Raw genomic sequence first — 20,974 nt, 5'->3', positions numbered from 1 at the left:
GGGTTGCATAAACAGGGGAATCTTGAGTAGGAGTAGAAAGGTTATTTTACCTCTATATTTGGCACTGGTGCATCAGCTACTGGAATAATGTGTGCAGTTCTCATGCCCATAGTTCAAGAAGGATGTTGATAAATTGGAGTGGGTTCAGAGATGAGCCACAAGAATGATTAAGGGATTAGAAAACTTGCCTTATAAAACTCAAAGAGCTCAATCAAGTTTAAGGGGTGACTTGATTGCAGTCTGTAAGTATCTATATGGGGAATAAATATTTATAAAGTGCTTTTCAATCAAGCAGAGACAGGAATAATATGATCCAATGCCTGGTAGTTGAAACTAGACAAATTCTGGCTGAAAATAAAGTGCAATTTATTAAAGGCAAGAGTAATTAACCATTAGAACAACTTACCATGGGTCGTGGTGGATTCTCCATCACTGACAACTTTTAAATTAACGTTGGATGTTTTCTTCTAAAAGCTAATCTCTAGGAATTATTTGGGGGCAGTTCTATAGCATGTGTTATACAGATTAGATGATCACAATCTAGATTCCCTTCTGGCCTTGTAATCTATGAATCATCTACTGTGCCCCTCCTTGCATGTCCAATATTGTCCCCATTTCACCATACCTTTCCACTTTCCCCAATCTGTATTTTGAAGGTTGGATCATTGTTGTCAAAAGGTAACATGTATTAAAATCAGGCCCTAGGATTCTTACTCAGACTATCAAAGTTAGTCCTGCTGTGGTTCAGTGTCTTCATCTGTAAAGTGGAAATAATGATATACTGCTCATAGAGATGTTGTGAAGTTTAATTTGCTATTGTTTATAAAGTGCTCTGAGATCCTTGGATTACAGGTACTATGCACATACAAAGATGCAGGAGACTTGATAGAAACCACTACCCAAGTACTTTCCATAACTATTGTTCCTGTCCTATTCAAATGTCCTTGGAGAAGACTTCTGTGCTACTTAATTTTTAAGTGCACTGTAAAGACTGATACATTCCCCCATATTAGTTCTGTATTTTCTCTGTGGCTGCTTCCATGCTTCTGGATCCTAGCTGGAACTGTAAGAGCTTCTCTACACACAGAAATTGCACCAATTTAGCTAAATCAGTTAAGAAAACAGAAAAGTTAAATTGGTGCAATTTCTGTGTGTAGACCAGGCCTAAATGTTAAAGCCAATCTAAAACAAACTGTTATCAAGGTGTTTTTTGTTTGACATGAAGTGGGAAGTGACTCATTGCGTATTCTTATAGCTCTTTTCAACTGAGGATCTCAAAGCACTTTACAAAAAGGGGCTGCTACTATTGCTATTATACAGATGAGGAAACAGAAGCACAGAGAGGTGAAAGGATCAGCTGAAGGTCTTACAGCCAGTCAGTGACAGAGTGAAAAAAGAACCAAGCTCTCCTGACTCTCAGTGCCCTACACTAAGTACTAGACAGCACTGTCTCTCTTGAATTCTTGAGGGCAAGGTTGATCTCTCCTGAAATTCCCAGTCTGGTTTGCAGCCCCAGAAAGGTTACGCCAAACATTCAAACTTTGGGGTTGTTCTCCTAAACAAGCAGAACTTTTTAGGTACACCTCTACCTCGATATAACGCTGTCCTCGGGAGCCAAAAAATCTTACCGTGTTATAGGTAAAACAGCGTTATATCGAACTTGCTTTGATCCATTGGAGTGCGCAGCCTCGCCCCCCCAGAGCACTGCTTTTACCGCGTTAAATTGGTGTTCTATTTGGTGGCGTTATATCGAGGTAGAGGTGTACTTACTCATCGTTAGCAGAGATCCTTCAACATGGGATCTGGTAGAAATCAGTACATTCCTCAGAGTAGTTGCTTGCCTAGCTTAAAACCAGTGTGACCTTTGTTTATTACTTCAGATCCATCCTATTTGAAAATAATTTCAAGGGGGGGGGTGGAGTATAAAAAGGAACATTACAAAAATAACACTAACAACCCATTATCTTCATCATAAAAATTACCAAGAGATGGAAAGTTCCCGCTAAGGTACATCTTGTTCTTTCCATACCAGACCAGTTCAGAGCTATTCCTTATAATACAGTACAGCTAGATGGCAGTATATTATACAGTCCAATTTAAAAGGACTCAAGAGAAAGGCCTTCCACAACTCCACTTGGAAGACCATTCCACAGCCGAATAGATCTCAGTATTAATCATCCCATATGCGGCATGCTTTGAGAAATGTACCGCTGAGAACACTTCAGTATTGGCAGGTTGATGGACTATATGTAAGGCTACAATTTAGTCACTGAGGTCGCAGAAGTCACAGAATCCGTGACTTCCAGCAACCTCCGTGACTTCAGCCTGCGGCTCTCAGGAGGTGCAGGGTCCCCTGCTGTCCATGGGGGCAGGGAGCTCCTGGACACCCCCACCACCTCTGGTGGCTCCCAGAGCTCCAAGCTGCTGCAGGCAGTGGTGGTACCCCGCAGCTCCCAAATGCTGCAGGTGGTGGGGGAACCCCCGAGCTCCCAACAGCAGTGGGTGGTGGGGGCCCCTGGAGCCAGGGCCGCTCAGAGGATTATGGGGGCCTGGGGCAAAGCGGAGGAGCTGTGGCGCTTGTACTCACCTGGCGGCAGTCTGGGTCTTCAGTGGCATTTCGGCGGCGGGGAGCCCTTCAGTCACTCCGTGTCTTCAGCAGCACTGAAGGGCCCCCCGCCGCCGAAATGCTGGCCGAAGACCCGGACTGCCACCAGGCCAGGGCTCGCTGGGCCCCTGTGGGGCCCAGAGCCTGGGGCAAATTGCCCCACTTGCCCCCCCCTCTGGGCAGCCCTGCCTGGAGCTGCGAGTGATGGGGAACTCTGCAACTCCCAATTGCCACAGGTAGCAGGGGAACCCCTGAGCTCCTGGCTGCCGCAGGCCCCTGGAACTGCAGTGGCAGGGGTACCCTGCAGCCCCCAGCTGCTGCAGGTGGCAGGGGCCCCGCAGCTCCCAGATGTGAGTAGCGGAGGACCCTGGAACTCCGACACCCAACCCATGGCGGGGGCCCCTGCAGCCCCTAGCTGCCCTGTGGCAAGAGCTGTGGGCACCTGCAGATCCCCATTTTGTCACGGATATTTTTAGTCAGGACTGGCTCCAGGCACAAGCGCAGCAAGCAGGTGCTTGGGGCGGCCAATGGAGAGGGGGCAGCACGTCCAGCTCTTTGGCGACAATTTGGCGGCGGCCCCTCAGTCCCTCTCAGAGGGAAGGACCTGCCACCAAATTGCCGCCGATCACGGCTTTCCCCCCACTCCCCGCCACTCGAGCCGGCAAAAACCCTGGAGCCGGCCCTGTTTTTAGTAAGAGTCAGGGACAGGTCACAGCTTCCGTGAATTTTTCTTTATTGCCCGTGACCTGTTCCTGACTTTTACTAAACATATCCATGACAAAATCTTAGCCTTAACTATATGAGATAAAAAGATATTTTCATATTTAGTGTCTATGATTTTTTTAAAACATAGAATTTTGCCCAGACAGACAGGGTCTTTTAGAAAGATCTGCATAGTGATGTCCTAATAGACTGTAGTAAATGCGTTTGAGATCCAGATTGACATATCTAATCAGATTATCCTTACTAACAAAAAGAACAGCTAAAGGTACAAAATGTCTTTATGGTAACTGCTGACTTAAAACAAAACAAAACAGTATTGCAGTTGGCTTAAGGCCATTGAAGAGTTTGTTCTTGTTTAAGGGCCCCAGCCTAACATCAGCATGAGGCACAGAGCAACACTATTGAGATGTTACTGCAAAGTCTTACCAGAAATGTTTCAGCAAGTGAACAGAGTTCTCCTGCATGACCCATCAGATTGCTGTTCTGGTAAGAGATGAACCCATAGGGCTTGATGATTTGCCAAATTTCTGAACCTTGTCAACACCACTTGAAGTCAATGGGAGCCAGAAGTGGTCAATACCTCCGAAAAACAGCTCCACAGCACCTAATTCATCCCTGTTCTTATTCTGCTGAAGTGACTTTACATCAGGGTTGACTTTGGCCACAGGGCCAAGTTCTAGCCTCATTTACACCCATATAATCTCCCTGAGGTTGGATAGTGTCACCGAGGTTAGAATTTAGCCCATAAAATGGCCCTGGGCTGTTTGAGTTATATAATAAAACCTGAGATAAAGCTAAAGATGTCTTAAAACACAACTCTTAAGCATCAATCACATCTGAGTGGTTCACAATCATCACTGCTATGTTAAGAGCCAGCAACATGGCTGAGTGCACCATACTGCATTCCGCAGCTACCAATCTATATGATCATTCAGAAGAATGCGCCAGACAGTTCTACATGAAATTCCAATTCCCCTAGGCACTAAGTCACCTTTTTGATTTCCAGATTACCACTCAAGGCTGACACAATATGAGGTACATACATCCCACTGCAGGCACGTGGCTGTTCATGTATAAGGAATGTGTGTATGATGTACAGATTGTAATGGAATGAAATAATACAATTGGAAAGGCAACCAACTCATATTTATAAATATTTCAGATTTACTATATGAATAATACCCAGCACCTTTTACTGCACTTTATTTATTCAAAGGTCTTTGCAGACATTAACTAATGAATTTCCCTTTCCCCACAATACCTCTAGGAGGTAGGTAGATACATATTATCCTCAATGTGCAGGGAAACTAAGGCAGGTAAGTCCAGGATAAGAACTCAGCATTACCTGACTCTTAGGCCTACACTCACTCCTCCAGGCCACACTGAATGGCACTATAGCTGTCTTACTGTATGAAACTACAGTAACCTAGCCATCGTCATAGTGGATCACAACAGTGGTGCACTCAGTCCAGTATTCTGTCATTGGCTGTAGCCAATACCACATGCTTCAGAGGAAGGTGGAAAAGGCCCATTCAGCATGAACATGTCCTAAGGACAGGTTTCTTTTGAATCTCACGCAACTATGCCCAGATCTTCAAAGGTATTTAATGGCGTTAGGTGCCTATACACATTGAAGGATCTGGGCTCAGTGGTTGGCTTATGCTGTAAAGCATGAGGGTTTATACTTCTTGCACCTTATTTATACCTCTTGATCTCATTATTCATGGACGTGTCTAATCCTTTTTTGGATCATGCCACACTCTTGATCTCAGTCACACCTAGTGGTAACAAGTTCCACAAGTTTATTATGTATTGCATAAAAAACTACTTCCTTTATTCAGTTTTAAATTTATTGCTTTTCAATTTTATTGGACATCTCTTTGTTCTTGTATTATGAGAAGGGATACACAGGACTATCTCATTTATCTTCTCTATCCCATTCATTGTGTTGTAAACCCCTTTCACGTCTCCTTTTACACCTCTCATCTCCACACTCAACAATTTCAATCTTTTCAGTCTTTACCAAAGTCTCTTTATGCCTTTAAATCATTTTTGTCACCCATCTCAGAGCCCCCTCATTTTCTGTTATCTTCTTTTTTCTATAAGATAACCAAAACTGAGTGCATCATTACAGCAGATGGTGTCCCATTGATTAATTATAACAGCATTATAATATTTTCAATGGCATTCACTCCCACATTCATTACATACTCTAACATCCATCTTTGCTGGTTTTGGCCACCATTGCACAATTATACTTGTTTAACAATATATTAAATCAGCAGTAAAGAGTGTTGTCTAGTGTTTAAAGCAGAGGATTCAGAAGCAAGATTTCTGGGTGCTATTCTGGCTTTGTCACTGGGCAAATGACTTAACCTAGGTTCTCAAAGGCATTTAGGCACCTAACTTCCATTGAAATCAATGGAAGTTATTGGAGCCTAAATGCCTCTGAGGATTTGGGCCTTAGCCTCTCTGTGCTTTAGCTTCCCCACTTGTAAAATAGAGATAATGATATTTATCCAAGGATGAATTCATCAATGCTTGTGAAATTCTTCACTGTGCTCATATGGGAGCTGCTATAAGAATGCAAAGGATGAACAGTGTGGGCTAGTCAACAGAGCCTAGCACTAGGATTGAAAATCCCTGGGTTCTAGTCCAATCTCTACTCCTGGCCTGCTGGGTGACACTGGGCAAGTCATTTCCTGTTTCTGTGCTTCAGTTTCCCCATCTGTAAAAGGGGAATAAAAACCATCTCTATAAAGCACTTTGAGATCTACTGAAAAGTTTTATACAAATGATAGGTATTATTATTGTATTAAGTATGTCATAAGATTTGCTCAGCAGCTTGGATCACTAAACAATCTAGTCCTGTGACCAGCCACAGGAAGTCAACACCATGCACCTAATCAGTTGTCTACAAGTGTGTCCCCCAGAATCCCTGGCACAGTGGCCAGACTTCCCTAATCGCTGTGCGCTAGGACAGTCATCTCTCTCTACTATGCTTGGGATTAGGGAGCTTCTCTGTCCATGGGCTCAAGCTGGTAGAAGTGTTTTCTCTGCTCCTGCTGCAATATTACCACCCCACCCAGAAAGACCCTTCTGGATTGTGAGGACAGCAGGCCTACACCATGCATCTCCCACTCTCAGATACCTGCTGTGCAGGCAGCACTGGTGATACCCCACCCCTACAGGCTGATAATGACCCTGATTAAAGAACATCTAAAGTAACGCGAGAGCCCCATGACTCCTTGAGGGGTGAGAGGGCTAGGATACATCCCTGAAAGTCACAGTTCTTAGGACTCAACTCTCAAAGTGAACCTGAAGGACACAGTTTGCTGCCAGCCCTTCACAAACCAAACTTTAGGGTTTAGCTGGTGAGACCCCCCAGTTCAGCAAACCCTACAGCACAGTTAGGAGTGGGAGGTCACCACGGGCAAGAGAGCAGGAAGCAGCATACTCAGGATATGGGTTGCTCCTCATATCTCACTGCAGAGACCTCCTCCATGCTCAGTGGCTGACCCAAGCCAGGAGTGGTGCCCTTTCCTTCCTGAGGACTTGTTGGGAAGGAAGAGGCATTTCTGGACACTGAGAACAAAATGGCAAGAAGTCATTGTGCCCCTTGCCACAAATCCATTTCAATAGGAGGTGAGCATTAGTTGTGGGTCTGACCCATCTCTCACATGGCACAATCATTCCACACTGAGAAGGGGGCAGAGCACTGTTCACATGAGACTACAGAACATCACAGCTGGCACAGGATCCCCATAAACTCTTCTTTCCCTCCCTGACTGGACCAGTTTAGGGGTCCCACTTCTAAGATTAGGGTGCACCTGGGTGGGGTAGATTTATTTAACGTCTGTTGACTGGTGTCTGTAGCAGCTCCAGTGGCATGGTTGCCCTAAAGCCAGCAACACAGGAAAAAGTGCCTCTTTCCTGCAGAAAAGACAGAAGTGATTCTCCACTGGCTGAGAGACAGAGATTATGTTTTGCATTCCAGCCAGGCGCAGAAAGCAGGTGAAAACTACAAGCAGCTTTTCCCTTGGAGATCTAGTTACAGTGTTTTGCACAGTTGCCTTGGGAATGTAAAATGACAGGATCGCTTCTCTTCAGGGGAGATAGCCAGGACATAGGCAAGTACTCAGAGCCCATTCTTCACTTACCTGTTGTAGGAAGAGCCCCAGAAGGAACGACATGAGAGAGAAGGAATTGAAGAAGAAGTAGGAGGGAGCTGCCAGGCTGGAACTTACCTTTTCTGCTGCAGCAAGTTGATTTCATCCAGGCGTCTGGTCCAGGATTTTTCACTCTGAAACCTGCGCAACAGAGAGTTCCAGAGCCCAAGGAGCAGACCATGTTCCCCAGGCAGGAACATCCCCATTGTCCTGTGTTCTCCTTGTCAGCTGAACTCAGACCTGCTGCTCCATCTGCTTCTTCCTGTGATGTTTCTTTGTGAATGGCTCTCTATTCCTTCGTTCCAGGGGGGCAAGATGATCTGAGTGGGAGGTGGATGTTCCTTCAGAAAATGTCAGTTTGGGAGACAGGTGGATGGTTACAACATTTGGTTGAGGCAGGCATCTGGCTGTGTCTCAGAAACAGATACTACCTGCTGGGGAATGGCTGAGAGCGAGAACACACCCCTTTCTACTAAGTTACCTTCTGATTTAAAGAGACACAGCTTTGTTTGGAAGCCGCTCACACTCCCACATGTCTATTGAGCAATCTCACTGCTAAACGACGCAGAACTTCCAGTGGGTGTTTTAAAGCTGATAAGAAGTTTTTTAAGAACAAGCAAAGGATGTAAGGGGCCTATTGGTATCTGCAGGACGTATTTGCTCCTCTGTGTCTCTTCCTGTACAAGAGGAGAGAATGAGATGAGGACTTCAATAACTCAGACATAGGTTAGGGGTTTGTTACAGAAGTGGGTGGGTGAGATGAGTCTATGAGCCAGTGAATGGGAATTTGGCCTAGGCACACAGGCAAACTGCTTCAAGCAAATCTGCCCCTCCCTCCATCACCACACTCACAAACACATGCTATAAAATCATTTGATGGGACTAGGATGACCATGGGTCCTTTGAAAACAAAGACATTTATGGTTCTGTCCCACAGTTCCGGTTAGTAGTATATAAATCAATGTTTTGTCCAATTTGTATATATCTGTGCAGATTGTAGAAGCTGCCTGTCAGTTGAGCTGGTTACAATGACTAGAGCTACGTGACATTTTTAAAGAAAATAATTAATTTGCTGAAAAATGCAGTTTGGGTCAACTCAAAACTATTTGCGAATTTTAGATGAATTCACAGAATAGTTTTGGACCAAAAATTTGCGGGAGAAGGATTTAGACACCATTCACAAAACAGCAAGAAAAGAAATAGCAGAAGAAGGTGAAGGCAGGGGTGGAAGGTACTCATCCAGCATGTGGGTGAGTCAGGTTTAATTCCCCCCTCTGTCTCTAGAGAATTCCGCATTACAAAAAAGCACTCTGACCACTGGGCCATGGGATATTCTGAGGTGTGTTTGTGTGTGGAGGGGGGTCTTTCAATTTCTGCTGTTGAAGCTGTTAGACTTTGTATAAATAATTAAATATTTATTGGCACAGGGACTTGAACTTGGGCCTCCCATGTGTATGCCCTAACATGGGCTATGCAGTCGTTCTGACACTCTCTTTTTGTCCCAATGACTAGTCATTATCATTATGAATGACTATGAATTGCCACTGTGAAAGACAATGGGCAGTTATTGGGCTAGGGAAAGTGTGTGAGAATGATTGCATAGCCCTGTGGTTAGAGCACTCACCTGCCGGAGGAAGTGGGGGGGATTGAACCTGAATCACCCATGCCCTGGATGCCTGCCCTAACCTCTGGACTAAAAGATAGGGGCAGAGGTGACTCCTCTGGCCATTTGTGAATTTAGTGCCTGGAAAAATGCCCCAAATAAAACCATTTCAATTTGCCAAAATTTTTCAGTGTTAGGGTTTGGTTCTACCAGAACTGTTTTTTTGTTTTTTTTTTCAATTTTTGGGACCTGCCAGTGAACTGAAAAATGAGTTATTTGCCAAGTTCTGCTGAAAACAGCCTGGCTCAGCACATTACTCCTGGGGGAATTCTGCACCACTGCCCAAAGCAGAATTTGTGCAGAATTTCCCCCGCAGAATTGGGGCTGCAGAGCTGCTGGCTGCCACTAGGGGGCACTGGGCTCTGCGGAGCACAGGTTTGCAGTGAGCAGAGTGCCTAGCCCAGTGGGGATGAAGGCTCTGCAAGCTCTGGCTGCTCGGCTTAATACTCATTCTCTTGGAGACAGGAGAGGTCCTGGGAGACCAAGCTCTGGCAAAGGGTGAAGAAGGGCAGGGCCGCACTGCGACACATCCCCCAGCTGGACAGTAAAGAAGCTAGGGGGAGTAAAGGCTGTGGGGTGCAGGTGTCTGGGCTCAGGGGTGCCCCGTGGCTGGGTTCTGGGGGGAAGGAATGCAGGTGTCTGGGCTCTGAGGGCCCCACGCAGCCCCCCTGCAACACCTCCCAACTGGAAGTGGGTTGTCATAGGGGTTTCTTTAACTCTCTACTCCTGGGAGAATCTTTTTGTTGTTGATGTTGTCTGTATTGTTGACATACTTGTCAACAGGTATTTTGAAATAAATTATCAAAATTATTCAAACTGGAGTGATTATATTGTGCTATTTTGACAAATAAAATATGCAGAATTTTGCAAAATTTTAAAATACTGTGTTCAGAATTTTTAATTTTTGGCACAGAATTCCCCCAAGAGTAGCACATGCACTTCCCAAAGACTAGCTCCCTCTAGGCCTGCCAATGCTGCTATCCTCTTCTTCCCCACCAGGAGGCCTGTGAATGAGGCCCCTTTCAACGAGTCCTGGAAACACTCCTCCCCCTGCATGTATAGTAAAATGTGTAGGGTACTGAGGATGGTGAGAAGTGGGGAAGGGAGGAGGGGGCTTCAGTTTCACTTCCCATCCATTGCAAGACACTTCCATGCTCATACCAACAAAACTGTCCCCACAGATTTCCCATTTTTATGACTTGGAAAACCTCACCCCAGATCAGGATCCCTGGCCTCAAAGCCCAAGAATAATCATATTGCTTCCTCCCTCTTGCCCACCTGTCCCAGACTGCTCTGCCTTGCCAACTGGGCCTGGATTTCAGCCCATGCAGGTGTGGGGAGAGAAAAGAGCACATGTCCAGACCTGGTCTGTGATAAGGGGATTAGATCAGTGGATGTTTCTATTAAACAGAGAGTGGAGAACCTGCAATGTGCCCTAGCCAGCACCGTGACAAAGGGGGAGACAACTTGATTTTCTAACTGTTATTAGGGAAGCACACAGCAGTGAGGCATGAACAGTAATGATCATACCAGGCAGCACTGCTGCACCCTGCTACCTCTGCAGGTTTGGCACCCCTGCCTGAACCTGGCCCCAAGGTGCAGCCAGTCTACTGAACTCTGTGAGCATAAACCCTGTGAACTCAGAATAAAATCTATCTCACTGTAGCTGGCAATTAGGAGCCGACTCCTGTTTTCTTTTTACAGAAACAATCAGAGCATGGGTGGCTGGGATCATAAACCACTTTCTCTCCCCGTGCCAGGGCCAATCAGGAAGTTAGAGTTGCACTTGTGCAAACATTTGAGTGGGATTATGATCGGAAAAGTACTTCAGTCTACAGCTGCCCCACCAATTCCTGCTGTGTGTGATGGGGTGAGCGAGTTAAGGTTAAATAGAAATTAACCACCCATGAACCTTTTTGTGGGTTTAAAACAATATGCTGACAATTGTGATCTTCATTATTTTTCATTTAAAGACAGCTTCTATGCTCCCAGAAGCACCAGGGAAAAGATACTAGTGAAATACCAGCTGTTCTAATGGCCCTAGCTGAGACTAGTCTCAGACCACTCCCCTGGGACGTGGTGGAAGCCACACAACATGAGAGGTTTAAAATCTGACCAGACAGATCCCTGGAACAGGTATAATCTTTCACTGGTGTAACCCATTGGTGAGTGTATTTTACAAGTCACCCTCTGTGCTGATCCATGAAAATATGAGTTGCTATAGTGCTTTCTCCTCTACCTATTAATTATGGATCCATAGCTCAAGCTGTAACAGGCTGTGTTTGTTATTTTTGTAATAGCTCTGGGGGTCTCTGGTTCAGTCCTGAGAGTGGCAGCCAAGAGGCAGTTATTCAGTCCTCCATCAGATGTACTGGATGAGCTAATTCATTCTCTAATATCCTATTTCTGGCCCTGCCAGCATGTCTGCCACTGAAGCAACTGGCCCCTGCCCCACTCAGAAAATCAAATCACTGCAGATTTAATTTGCCTTTGTGACGGGTTGGATCACAGAAACCCTCTTGGGAGCTGCCACCCGATGTGCCAAGATTACTTCTACCCCTGCCTTCCCTGCCAGCTCGGGGCCCCAGCACCCTGTCTTGCTGAGCCAGACACTCCCATCTGCTCCAACACAGACCCAGGGTCTGAATTACTTGCCCCAAAGCTGCAGGTTTACCTGAAAGCAGCTGACAGTCTTTAACACTCAGATGCCCAACTCCCAGTGGGGTCTAAACCCAAATAAATCCGTTTTACCCTGTATAAAGCTTATGCAGGGTAAACTCATAAATTGTTCACCCTCTATAACACTGATAGAGAGAGATGCACAATTCTTTGCTCCCCCAGGTATTAATACATACTCTGAGTTAATTAATAAGTAAAAAGTGATTTTATTAAATACAGAAAGTAGGATTTAAGTGGTTCCAAGTAGTAACAGACAGAACAAAGTAAGACACCAAGCAAAATAAAATAAAATGTGCAAATCTACGTCTAATCAAACTGAATACAGATAATTTCACCCTCAGAGATGCTTTAGTAAGTTTTTTCCTCAGACGGGACACCTTCCAGGCCTGGGCACAATTCTTTTCCAATCAGCTCGCCCACTCAGCTGCCTGCTGGGGAGCTGAGGCTTCTGGATCTATGGTTCTAGGGATGTCTTCCAGGTGGACTTCCCCAGGGCAGACAGGGGGCCAGGACACAGAGGGGAGCAGGGCTGATCCATACCAGCAGGGTCATGCAACACACACATACACACATGTACTCACAGACACTCTCACCCTCCTCCACCTCTTATCTGGCCTATTTCAGAGGCGCTGACCAGAGATGTTTCCAATGGCCCTCAGAGGGTTGCTCCCTGCCTGTTATGGAGAATTTCAAAAATTTTGAAATATTAAAATCCTCTACAAAATAGTTTAATTACCTTTCTCCACCCAGCTCTACTGCTGACCATGACACACCAACAATCAGGCAAGTTTTCTGGCTCAGTTTTGCAGATCCAAGAAGCACACGTGACACATGACATAACCTTCTGGTACAAATCAGAGATGGGGACTGCTTGTCCAGACTTTTAATCCTAAGGGCATACTACTTACAAGCCCAATTCGTGTTTAGTTTACTTATACAATAGAGCTGAGGCAGTAGGCTGGATTTTAATCTTCTTGGTGTAGATCATTAATTCTTTCAGGCAGAGACTATTTCTTTACCTGCTATTTTTTTTAAACTTGCTGTCAAGAATACTGTGGGAGACCATATCAAAAGCTTTGCTAAAATCCAGGTATGTCATGTCCACCACCTTCCCCATATCCACAGAGGCAGTTATCATAGAAGGCAATCTGGTTGGTCAGGCATGACTTGCCCTTGGTGAATACATGTTGACTGTTCCTGATCACCGTCCTCTCCTCCAAGTGCTTCAAAATGGATTTTCACCAGGAAAAATTGTGTGTTCTTAACTCAAGTACTTACTTTTCAGATGAGTTAGCAGGTCAAGTTAAAGAGTTAGGGAGAAGCCTGGTCTTTAACTCGACCTGCTAACTCATGTGAAAACAAAAACAGCCTTGTGTTCAGGGATTTATTGTGTTAGCTAACTTGAGTTAAGAACATGAGTTTATTTTTTCCCCGTGAAGACATGGCCGAGAGAGAAAGGACTTCCGTTCTGTGACATGGATTGCATATAATCTTGTTCCTGACCAAAGCCTTTTCAACATGCTGAGCTTGTATAAACTGCTTAGTAGTGCTCCATGCTTATAATCTCTCATGACTCCAGATTTCATGTCCTTGGGTAAAAAGTAAAGAGTTGTTATTTTTCTAACTGCCAACATTGCAAGCTCAGCCTGAGATCTGAGAGACATGCTGGGTTATTTCTTGCTCAGGCATCATCACCTGTAATAAAGATTCTGCAGGCCAAATGCTGCTCTGCAATCCTGCTGTCTTCAAATGATGGCCTCAGTTAGACTTGTACAGAACTATTCCCAGGTTTAACTGTGTGCAGAATCTGAGGACAAAAGTGTTTCCTGCAATTGGAAATTAATTGATGCTGCTGATATTCAACCCCGACATGAATCTATTGCACTTTTTCATGGTTGAGTTGGCTCTGCAGGGCTGTCAGTGGTAAGCAAAATTAATATCTTATTGTATTCTCTAGAGGCAGAATCTGTGACTCTGATACACACCAGGGACAGACCAGCTGAGTAAGAAGGTGACATTTATACATAGTCTCTTTACAACATAAAAACATACTTTAAATAATAAACACTGGGGTTGAGTTGGGGTCATATTATAGCAACAGGCCCAGAAAGCAGAAAGAAGACCTAAGTTCTTTCACTTCATGGCTAGATCTGACTAGTCTCTCCAGCATTTGTTAGTCATCCCACAAAACACAGTAATTGCATATCATGATAGAACATGAAGACATCTACATAACCATAGAATCAGAGAACCGTAGGATTAGAAGGGATTGCAAGGGTCATCTAGTCTAACTCCCTGTCAAGATACAGGATTTGTTGTGACTAAACCATCCAAGACAGATGGCTATCCAGCCTCTGTTGGAAAACCTCCAGTGAAGGTGCTTCCACAGCCTCCCAAGGCAGTCTGTTCCCATTTAGGATGCTTTTCCTGAGATTTAATCTAAATCTGCTTTGCTGTAGTTTGACCCCATTGCCTCTTGTCCTGCCTCTGTGGCAAAAGGGAACAACTTTTCACCATTTTTTTTATAGCAGCCTTTCAAGTATTTGAAGACCTCTGTCATGTCCCCCGGTAATCTCTTTTCCAAACTAAACATACCCAGTTCCTTCAGCCTTTGCTCATATGGTTTGCATTCCATCCCTTTGATCATCTTTGACTCTCATCTCTGGATCATTTCCAGTTTCTCTACATCCTTTCTATACATTGGTGACCAAAATTGGACACAGTACTCCAGGTGAGGCCTAACCAGTGCCGAGTAGAGTAATACTTTCACCTCCCGTGACTTGCATGCTATGCCTCGGTTAATGCAACCTATAATTGCATTTGCTTTTTTTTTTGCAACAGCATCACATTGCTAACTCATGTTGAGGTTGTGATCCACCACAACTCCCAGATTCTTCTCAGCAGTTCTGCTGCCAAGCCAGTTTACCCCCATTCTGTATTTGTGCCTTTGGTTTTTCTTTCTTAAGTGAAGCACCTTACATTTGTCTTTTTTTAATTTCATTTTGTTGTCTATAGCCCAGTTTTTCAGTTTATCTAGAACCCTGTGATTTTTAGCTCTATCATGTATCACAATGTTTGGATGGTATTGGAATGAGAAACATTCTCTCCATATCTATCCTGCTTGGGATGCATAGATCCCTCTGGTTTAAAGCCAATATACATCCTAGTAGCATTTGCTGCTTACTTTGGGACCTGGCAGAATTCAGTTCATACTGCAAACTGGGGAATTGCAAGCTGGCGGAAGTCAATTCCTCAAACTGGAATTTGGTCAGGTCATAGAGTTGATGTCCTTGTGGTTTTGTACTCGTAAAAATTAAATAATGTTGAAAAGGAAACAAGTGCACACTCTGCACGTAAACCATCTGTAAGTAAGTTTATAGACCAAATTAAGATATATATCTATATTTATAGATAGAAAGAAAAGCAATCTAATTATGAATAGGAACATTTAATGACCTTTAAAATAATATCAATGGATATTATTTTAAGTTTCATCTGCAGTGCAATATTCTATCTAATCTATCAGTACTATTGTTTTTGTCTATATCTATCTATATATCTATCTATCTATGTCCATCTCTACATAGCATAATATTTATGTATTTGCTATGATACTGTGATATCTGTCTGCCCTACCTATCTATAATATCTATCTACAAGCCAAGATTTTCACAAATAGGTAAAATGAGTGAGCTTATAGGTGCTCAGCAGTTTTTAAAATCAGGCCAGTTATTTAGATGCCTTAATTTGGTCTTAAGCACCCAACTTTAGCCACCCACTTTTGAAAATCTTGGCAGAGTATCTATAGTAACTATCAATATCATAGTACTTAATTATGTTCTTATTGGGTATTGGATATCCCACCACAACCACACTGTGCTAAGTGCATGAGGAGTACAGAGAGAAACTCATTAGAAATTGAACACCCTGTGGTGAGGTAGGATGGGGAGGGAAGTCTGAATATTTTTGGTTCTCTTCTATATAGGTTCTTATATGGCACTCATCACTGTAGGTGTCTTTGCATCTTCCAGTACTGTATTAAGCAACATGACTACACATCTGCCATGTGTGTCTGGCCCCATGTTGTTTGTTATAGGAATAAGTAAGGTGTGACCAGAGGTGAAAGTAAGCCGGTACGGTCTAGGCCGGTGATTTAAAAGGCCTGGGGCTCCTGGCAGTGTCCAGAGCCCCAGGCCCTTTAAATTGCTGCCAGAGCCCCACTGACGGAGCCCCAGGATAGCAAAGGTGGACGGGAGCCCTGGGGCTCGGGCGGCGATATAAAGGACCTGGGGCTCTGGCCACCACTACCTCCCCGGGCCCTTTAAATAGCCACCAGAGCCCCATACCCCGTTAATTGCTGCCTGAGCCCCGCTGCTGGAGCCCGGAGGTAGCGGTGGTGGGGTTCCAGCGGTGATTTAAAGGGCCAGGGGCTCCAGGCGCCACTACTGCAGGGGAGTCCCGGGCCCTTTAAATCTCTGCCAGAGCCCAAGCCCCAGGGTAGCAGCGGCAGCTGTGAGCCTCTGGGGCTACATTGGTGATTTAAAGGGCCTGGGGCTCCACTGCGGTCAGAGCCCCTGGCCCTTTAAATCACCCTCGAGCCCCGGGGTTCCCAGCCCCCTCTGCAGCTGGTAGCTCTGGCAATGATTTAAAGGGACCGGGGCTCCCAGCCACCGCTACCACAGCTGGAGCCCTGGGCCCTTTAAATCGGCCCGGGGATTTAAAGGCCCTGCCTCTTCTGGTTGAGGCCACACCCCTTCTTGCTGAGGTCCCGCCCCCAGCAGAGGACTCCAGCATACCGTCAAATCCTTTAAATTACTTTCATCCCTGGGTATGACTTGTTCAGACCCAGATGGTATTTTTCCACTGTAATTGTGTTTATCAGGTGTGATTTCTTTGCCTTACATGAATTTACAGTGTTTCTCCTTTTCAGTTGTTTTATGTGATTTGTTCAATACAGTTTTTATGGTTTCAGTTTTTAGCCTTCTTACAAAAAACCAACCTCCCATCCACTGAAAACAGCAGCTGCTGAACATAATCATATGAACCACCCATGCAGTAATCTGTATGTATGGAATGGGGATCAGAGCACTATAGTGCTCACCAGAAATGGATAATTCTCTAGGGTGGAATTCAACCCCACTCCCATCCCCAAAAAGCCTGAATAATGAGACTTTAGAGAAGGGAATCACATGCAGGACATTGGAGGGTACAGAATCCACACCCTAACCTACAGGCAGAATTCTGGGCAGCTTCACCATCACACCAGAGGCAGATGGGCCCCTTAAGCACTTTGATGCGAAAAGTCCTAGGTATTTAAGGACTCCAATATGACTAACCTTACAGCATCTTTAATAAAAATACTGCTGATTGCAAAAGTAATAGGGATCATAAGCAGCTAACCATCATGCAGAATCATGGTAGTGCCCTCTAACACACTGATTCATTGTGACCCATAAGCAAAATCTACCCTTATTGTTTCTTCTCTGATTCCTATCCTTATCTCTTCTGTCCTCTAACCTGCACCATTGATTTATCTCCCTTTTCTGTCACCTCTCCTCTCTTTGGCATTCACAGTACTCAATTGCTATCCTACACTAGCATATATATATATAGAGAGAGAGAGAGAGAGAGAGAGAGAGAGATACACACAGGCAGGCTTAGCCACCACATATCTGCCTAGCTTGGAGATTGAAAACAACTTTTGGGGCCTGATCCTAAGAGGTGCTGACCACCTGCCACTCAGTGGGAATTGCAGGACTCAGCACCTTTTATATAGCACATTTAAGGGAATATAGTCAACATTAAACTAATTAATAAATCCTTAACTGGGTTAATGATAAATGAGAAATGGATGAGGAGTCAGGAAATCCTGGGTTCTCAGCCTGGCATCATTGTGTGCCCTTTGACAAGCATCTTAACTTTTCCATATTCTATTTTCCTCAACTGTAAAATGAGAATAGTGCTACACTATTGAACTAGCTAGTGTCTCACCACTGCCTTCTATTGGGTAGAATCAGAACTGCTGAGCTACATGTTGTAGGCCTTATACTGCTACAAGCGATTCTCCTTTATCACACGTGGTTGGGGCCTGGGCTTTTGGGGCCAGAGGGTGCAGTGAAGTGAAGTGACCCCTTGAAGTTCTATGTGGACATTGAATTGTTACCTAGACCAGCCTCAGGTCACAGTGCTCTTGTGTGGACTAGTTAGTGTTTGCACTGTACTTTGAAGATGACAGGAGCACAAGGGGTTTGGGATACTTTGGAATGGAAGGTGCTATTTACAGCATATTACATTAAATGAAAAAAAAAAAAAACCCTCAAACCAAAAAACAACCCATGTTATTGGAATGTCCAGGCTGACCTGTTAATCTCTGCTCTTGTCTCTCTTAGATTGTAAACTTGTTGAGGCACAGAACATGTCTTACTCTGTATTATTAAAACACTGTGTTATTGTTTGGCACTATACACATGATTTTTAATAATAATAATTCAATTTAAATAATAATTTTAATGATTTTTAATAATGTATTGGTATTATTAAATATCTAGCACTTCTGTGTGTATAGCTCACAGGTAAGCAAGCATTGTTCTCCATATTTTTCAGATGGGGAAATAGAAACAGAGAGGTGATGTGATAGCTCAGTGGTTTGCGCATTGGCCTCCTAAACCCACGGTTGTGAGTTCAATCCTTGAGGGGGCCACTTAGGGATCTGGGGCAAGAATTGGTCCTGCTAGTGAAGGCAGGGGGCTGGACTTCATGACCTTTTGAGGTCCCTTCCAGTTCTAGGAGATTGGTAGATCTCCAATTATTACCTTACCTTATTACTCACATGTTGTGTGACATGAGTTCCCCAGCAACAAAACACAAAGAAGCAGCACCAAAATGAGGCCACAGTAAATAGCTTTATTAACAAATGGATGATGAACCCCCCTGAGGTTGAATCAGGAGTTTCTCCAGACAACAAACAAACAGTGCTTGGTAAACATGGGGGCCCTGGAGTCTGGTGGGCGAGGGAAACCTGGGCTAATTTCTAATACAGATTCTGGCACCCACTTTCTGCATGACCTTGGGCAAGTCCTTCCCTCGATAGTGCTGCAGTTTCCCCTCCTGTGAAGTGCTATGGATTAAAAGGAGCTACACGCTGTCAGAGCAAATTATTGTTACAGTAACTTCACCTCCAGCTCCTGGGATTGATGCCGAGTCTCTGTGCTGTCAAAGATGCTGTTGCACAAAAAATACTGATATTCACAGAGGGCTTGTTAGCCAATGATACTGTAGACTAGTTTCATTGTCTGCACAGACCCAAATTAAAGCCATTTGCCAGCCTGGATAAGCCTGGGGTCACCAGATAGGAACAATTTACTCTGGCAGTGAATACTGATAGGAGAGCATGCAACAGACTTACTGTAATAGCTGACACGCCAGACCAAATCCTGAGAAACACTGAGCACCTTCCTCTCTTGTTGACTTCCAATGGAGCTGCAAGTTCTCACACCAATCAGGATTTGGCCCTCCCTCTGGGAAAAAATGTGTGAATTAGCATCACTCACCCTCACTTTGCTCACTCTTAGGTCAAGCATTAGAGAAACTGCCAAGAGCATGACGCTGCTGTGGATGGAGGAACTGAATTCTGCCCATGAGCTACCTACTGATGGATGATGTCCATGTTCCACTTACTTTAATTGTCTTCAAGATGCTGCTTGGAATGATGTTCACTGATATAACTGACTGCAGCAAGGGATAAGCTCTCAAACAAGCTGCTCAGGGTTGTGCTCAGTGTCCATGGCAACACACGGCAGTTGTAAGGAGCATATGTGACCAGGATAACTCCATAAAGTCAGGTAAAGAAGCAGAGAGTGAATAAGAAAATCTGTTGTAACCATGCCACCCCAAAAGCAAAACACAAACTGCTATCAAGCCCTGTCCATGGGGAGCTGCATGTCATTCTGTTAAGGCCAATGGCTCACGAGAGGAAAGGCAGCCTCAGAGTTACATCAGGTAGCTGTGACCTAGGGGTCTCATTTCTATCTTTAGCTCTGACATTGACTTGTGCTGCACCTTTGGACAAGTTGCTTAAGTCTAAATTTTCAAGTGTCTACTAATCTTGGTGCCCAACTTTAGAGAGACTAGTGGGCACTTTTAAAAATGTTTGCCCTAAATTCTCTGTGCCTCAGTTTCCTCACCTGTATAATGGGACTAATAACCCCCACCTACCTTACAGAGGAGTTGTGAGGCTCAGTTCATTCAAGTGTTCTGAACTCTTTAGCTGGCAGGGACTGTAGACATGCCAAATACTATTATCACCATCATTGGAATCCTGCCAGAAGCATACAGCATATCTAACTGGAAGATGTGAAAATGCTTCCAGCTGGGAACAAAGACACAGAAAGACGCTTTGTCTGTACCAGAAAAGATGCACCAGTTTTAACAAGATTGATTTTAATGAATTTAGTTAAACCTATCCAACCCCTACAGTACATACTTAATCTGGTTTAACTCTGGCTTAAATTATTTTACATTAATACAATGTAATTGTAAACTTACTGGGCCATAAAATCCAATTTTATCTGTACTATATAAAGAGCCAGGCTCTTATGCATAGGCAGCAGGTATAATAGATCAGGGAAGGCTAAGCCTCCCTTGGTGCAGCCACTGCCGCTGGACGCAGATTTTGACAGTTTGAGAGTGCTGGGCTTCTGCTGGAGGAAAATTTTGCTTATTATTATGCGCCACGCAGTTTCTGAGGTGACTGAGGAGGTGGTATCTGCTATTCAGCTTCCTGGCTTCATTGGTAATCTCCCAGGATTTGAGAGAGATTAATGATGAGCCCAGGAAGCTGATTAGCAGATACCGTCTCCTCGGCAGACCCAGAACCTGCACGGTGCATATAAAATGTTCAGCGTTCTTTGGGAAGAGCTTTTGCTTTTCCCATCAGGCAGCTTGGGGTCTCGGGAGGGGAAGCATGGCATGGGATGTTTCCCATTTGGGAGCTGGGGCCAGCCTGGGGCTTGGGCCATCTGGCATGGCTGGGACATGACCCCAGCACTATCATTTTTCCTTCCATACCTCCATAACCTCACTTTTTTTTTCTCTTCCCTAACTTCATAATCCTCTAGACAGTTTCAACTGTAAGTC

The 20,974-nt window shown here is 44.6% G+C and overlaps 1 protein-coding gene across 1 annotated transcript in view; it reads right to left on the bottom strand.

Moving 5' to 3' along the window:
* LOC120402392 (transient receptor potential cation channel subfamily V member 6-like) overlaps positions 1-7,922 on the bottom strand; it is a 76,504-nt gene extending 68,582 nt beyond the window's left edge. The window contains exon 1 of the mRNA XM_039533021.1: positions 7,576-7,922. Coding sequence (XP_039388955.1) covers positions 7,576-7,703 — 128 coding nt within the window. The 5' untranslated portion in view covers positions 7,704-7,922. The remainder of the gene's footprint in view (positions 1-7,575) is intronic.
* Between the last annotated feature and the right edge of the window lie 13,052 nt (positions 7,923-20,974).

This window comes from Mauremys reevesii, linkage group 1 (assembly GCF_016161935.1).
Source record: "Mauremys reevesii isolate NIE-2019 linkage group 1, ASM1616193v1, whole genome shotgun sequence".
In the NCBI taxonomy this organism is placed as follows: domain Eukaryota; kingdom Metazoa; phylum Chordata; order Testudines; family Geoemydidae; genus Mauremys; species Mauremys reevesii.
Note: the sequence above shows the minus strand (reverse complement) of the source record. Positions and strands in the feature narration are given on the sequence as shown.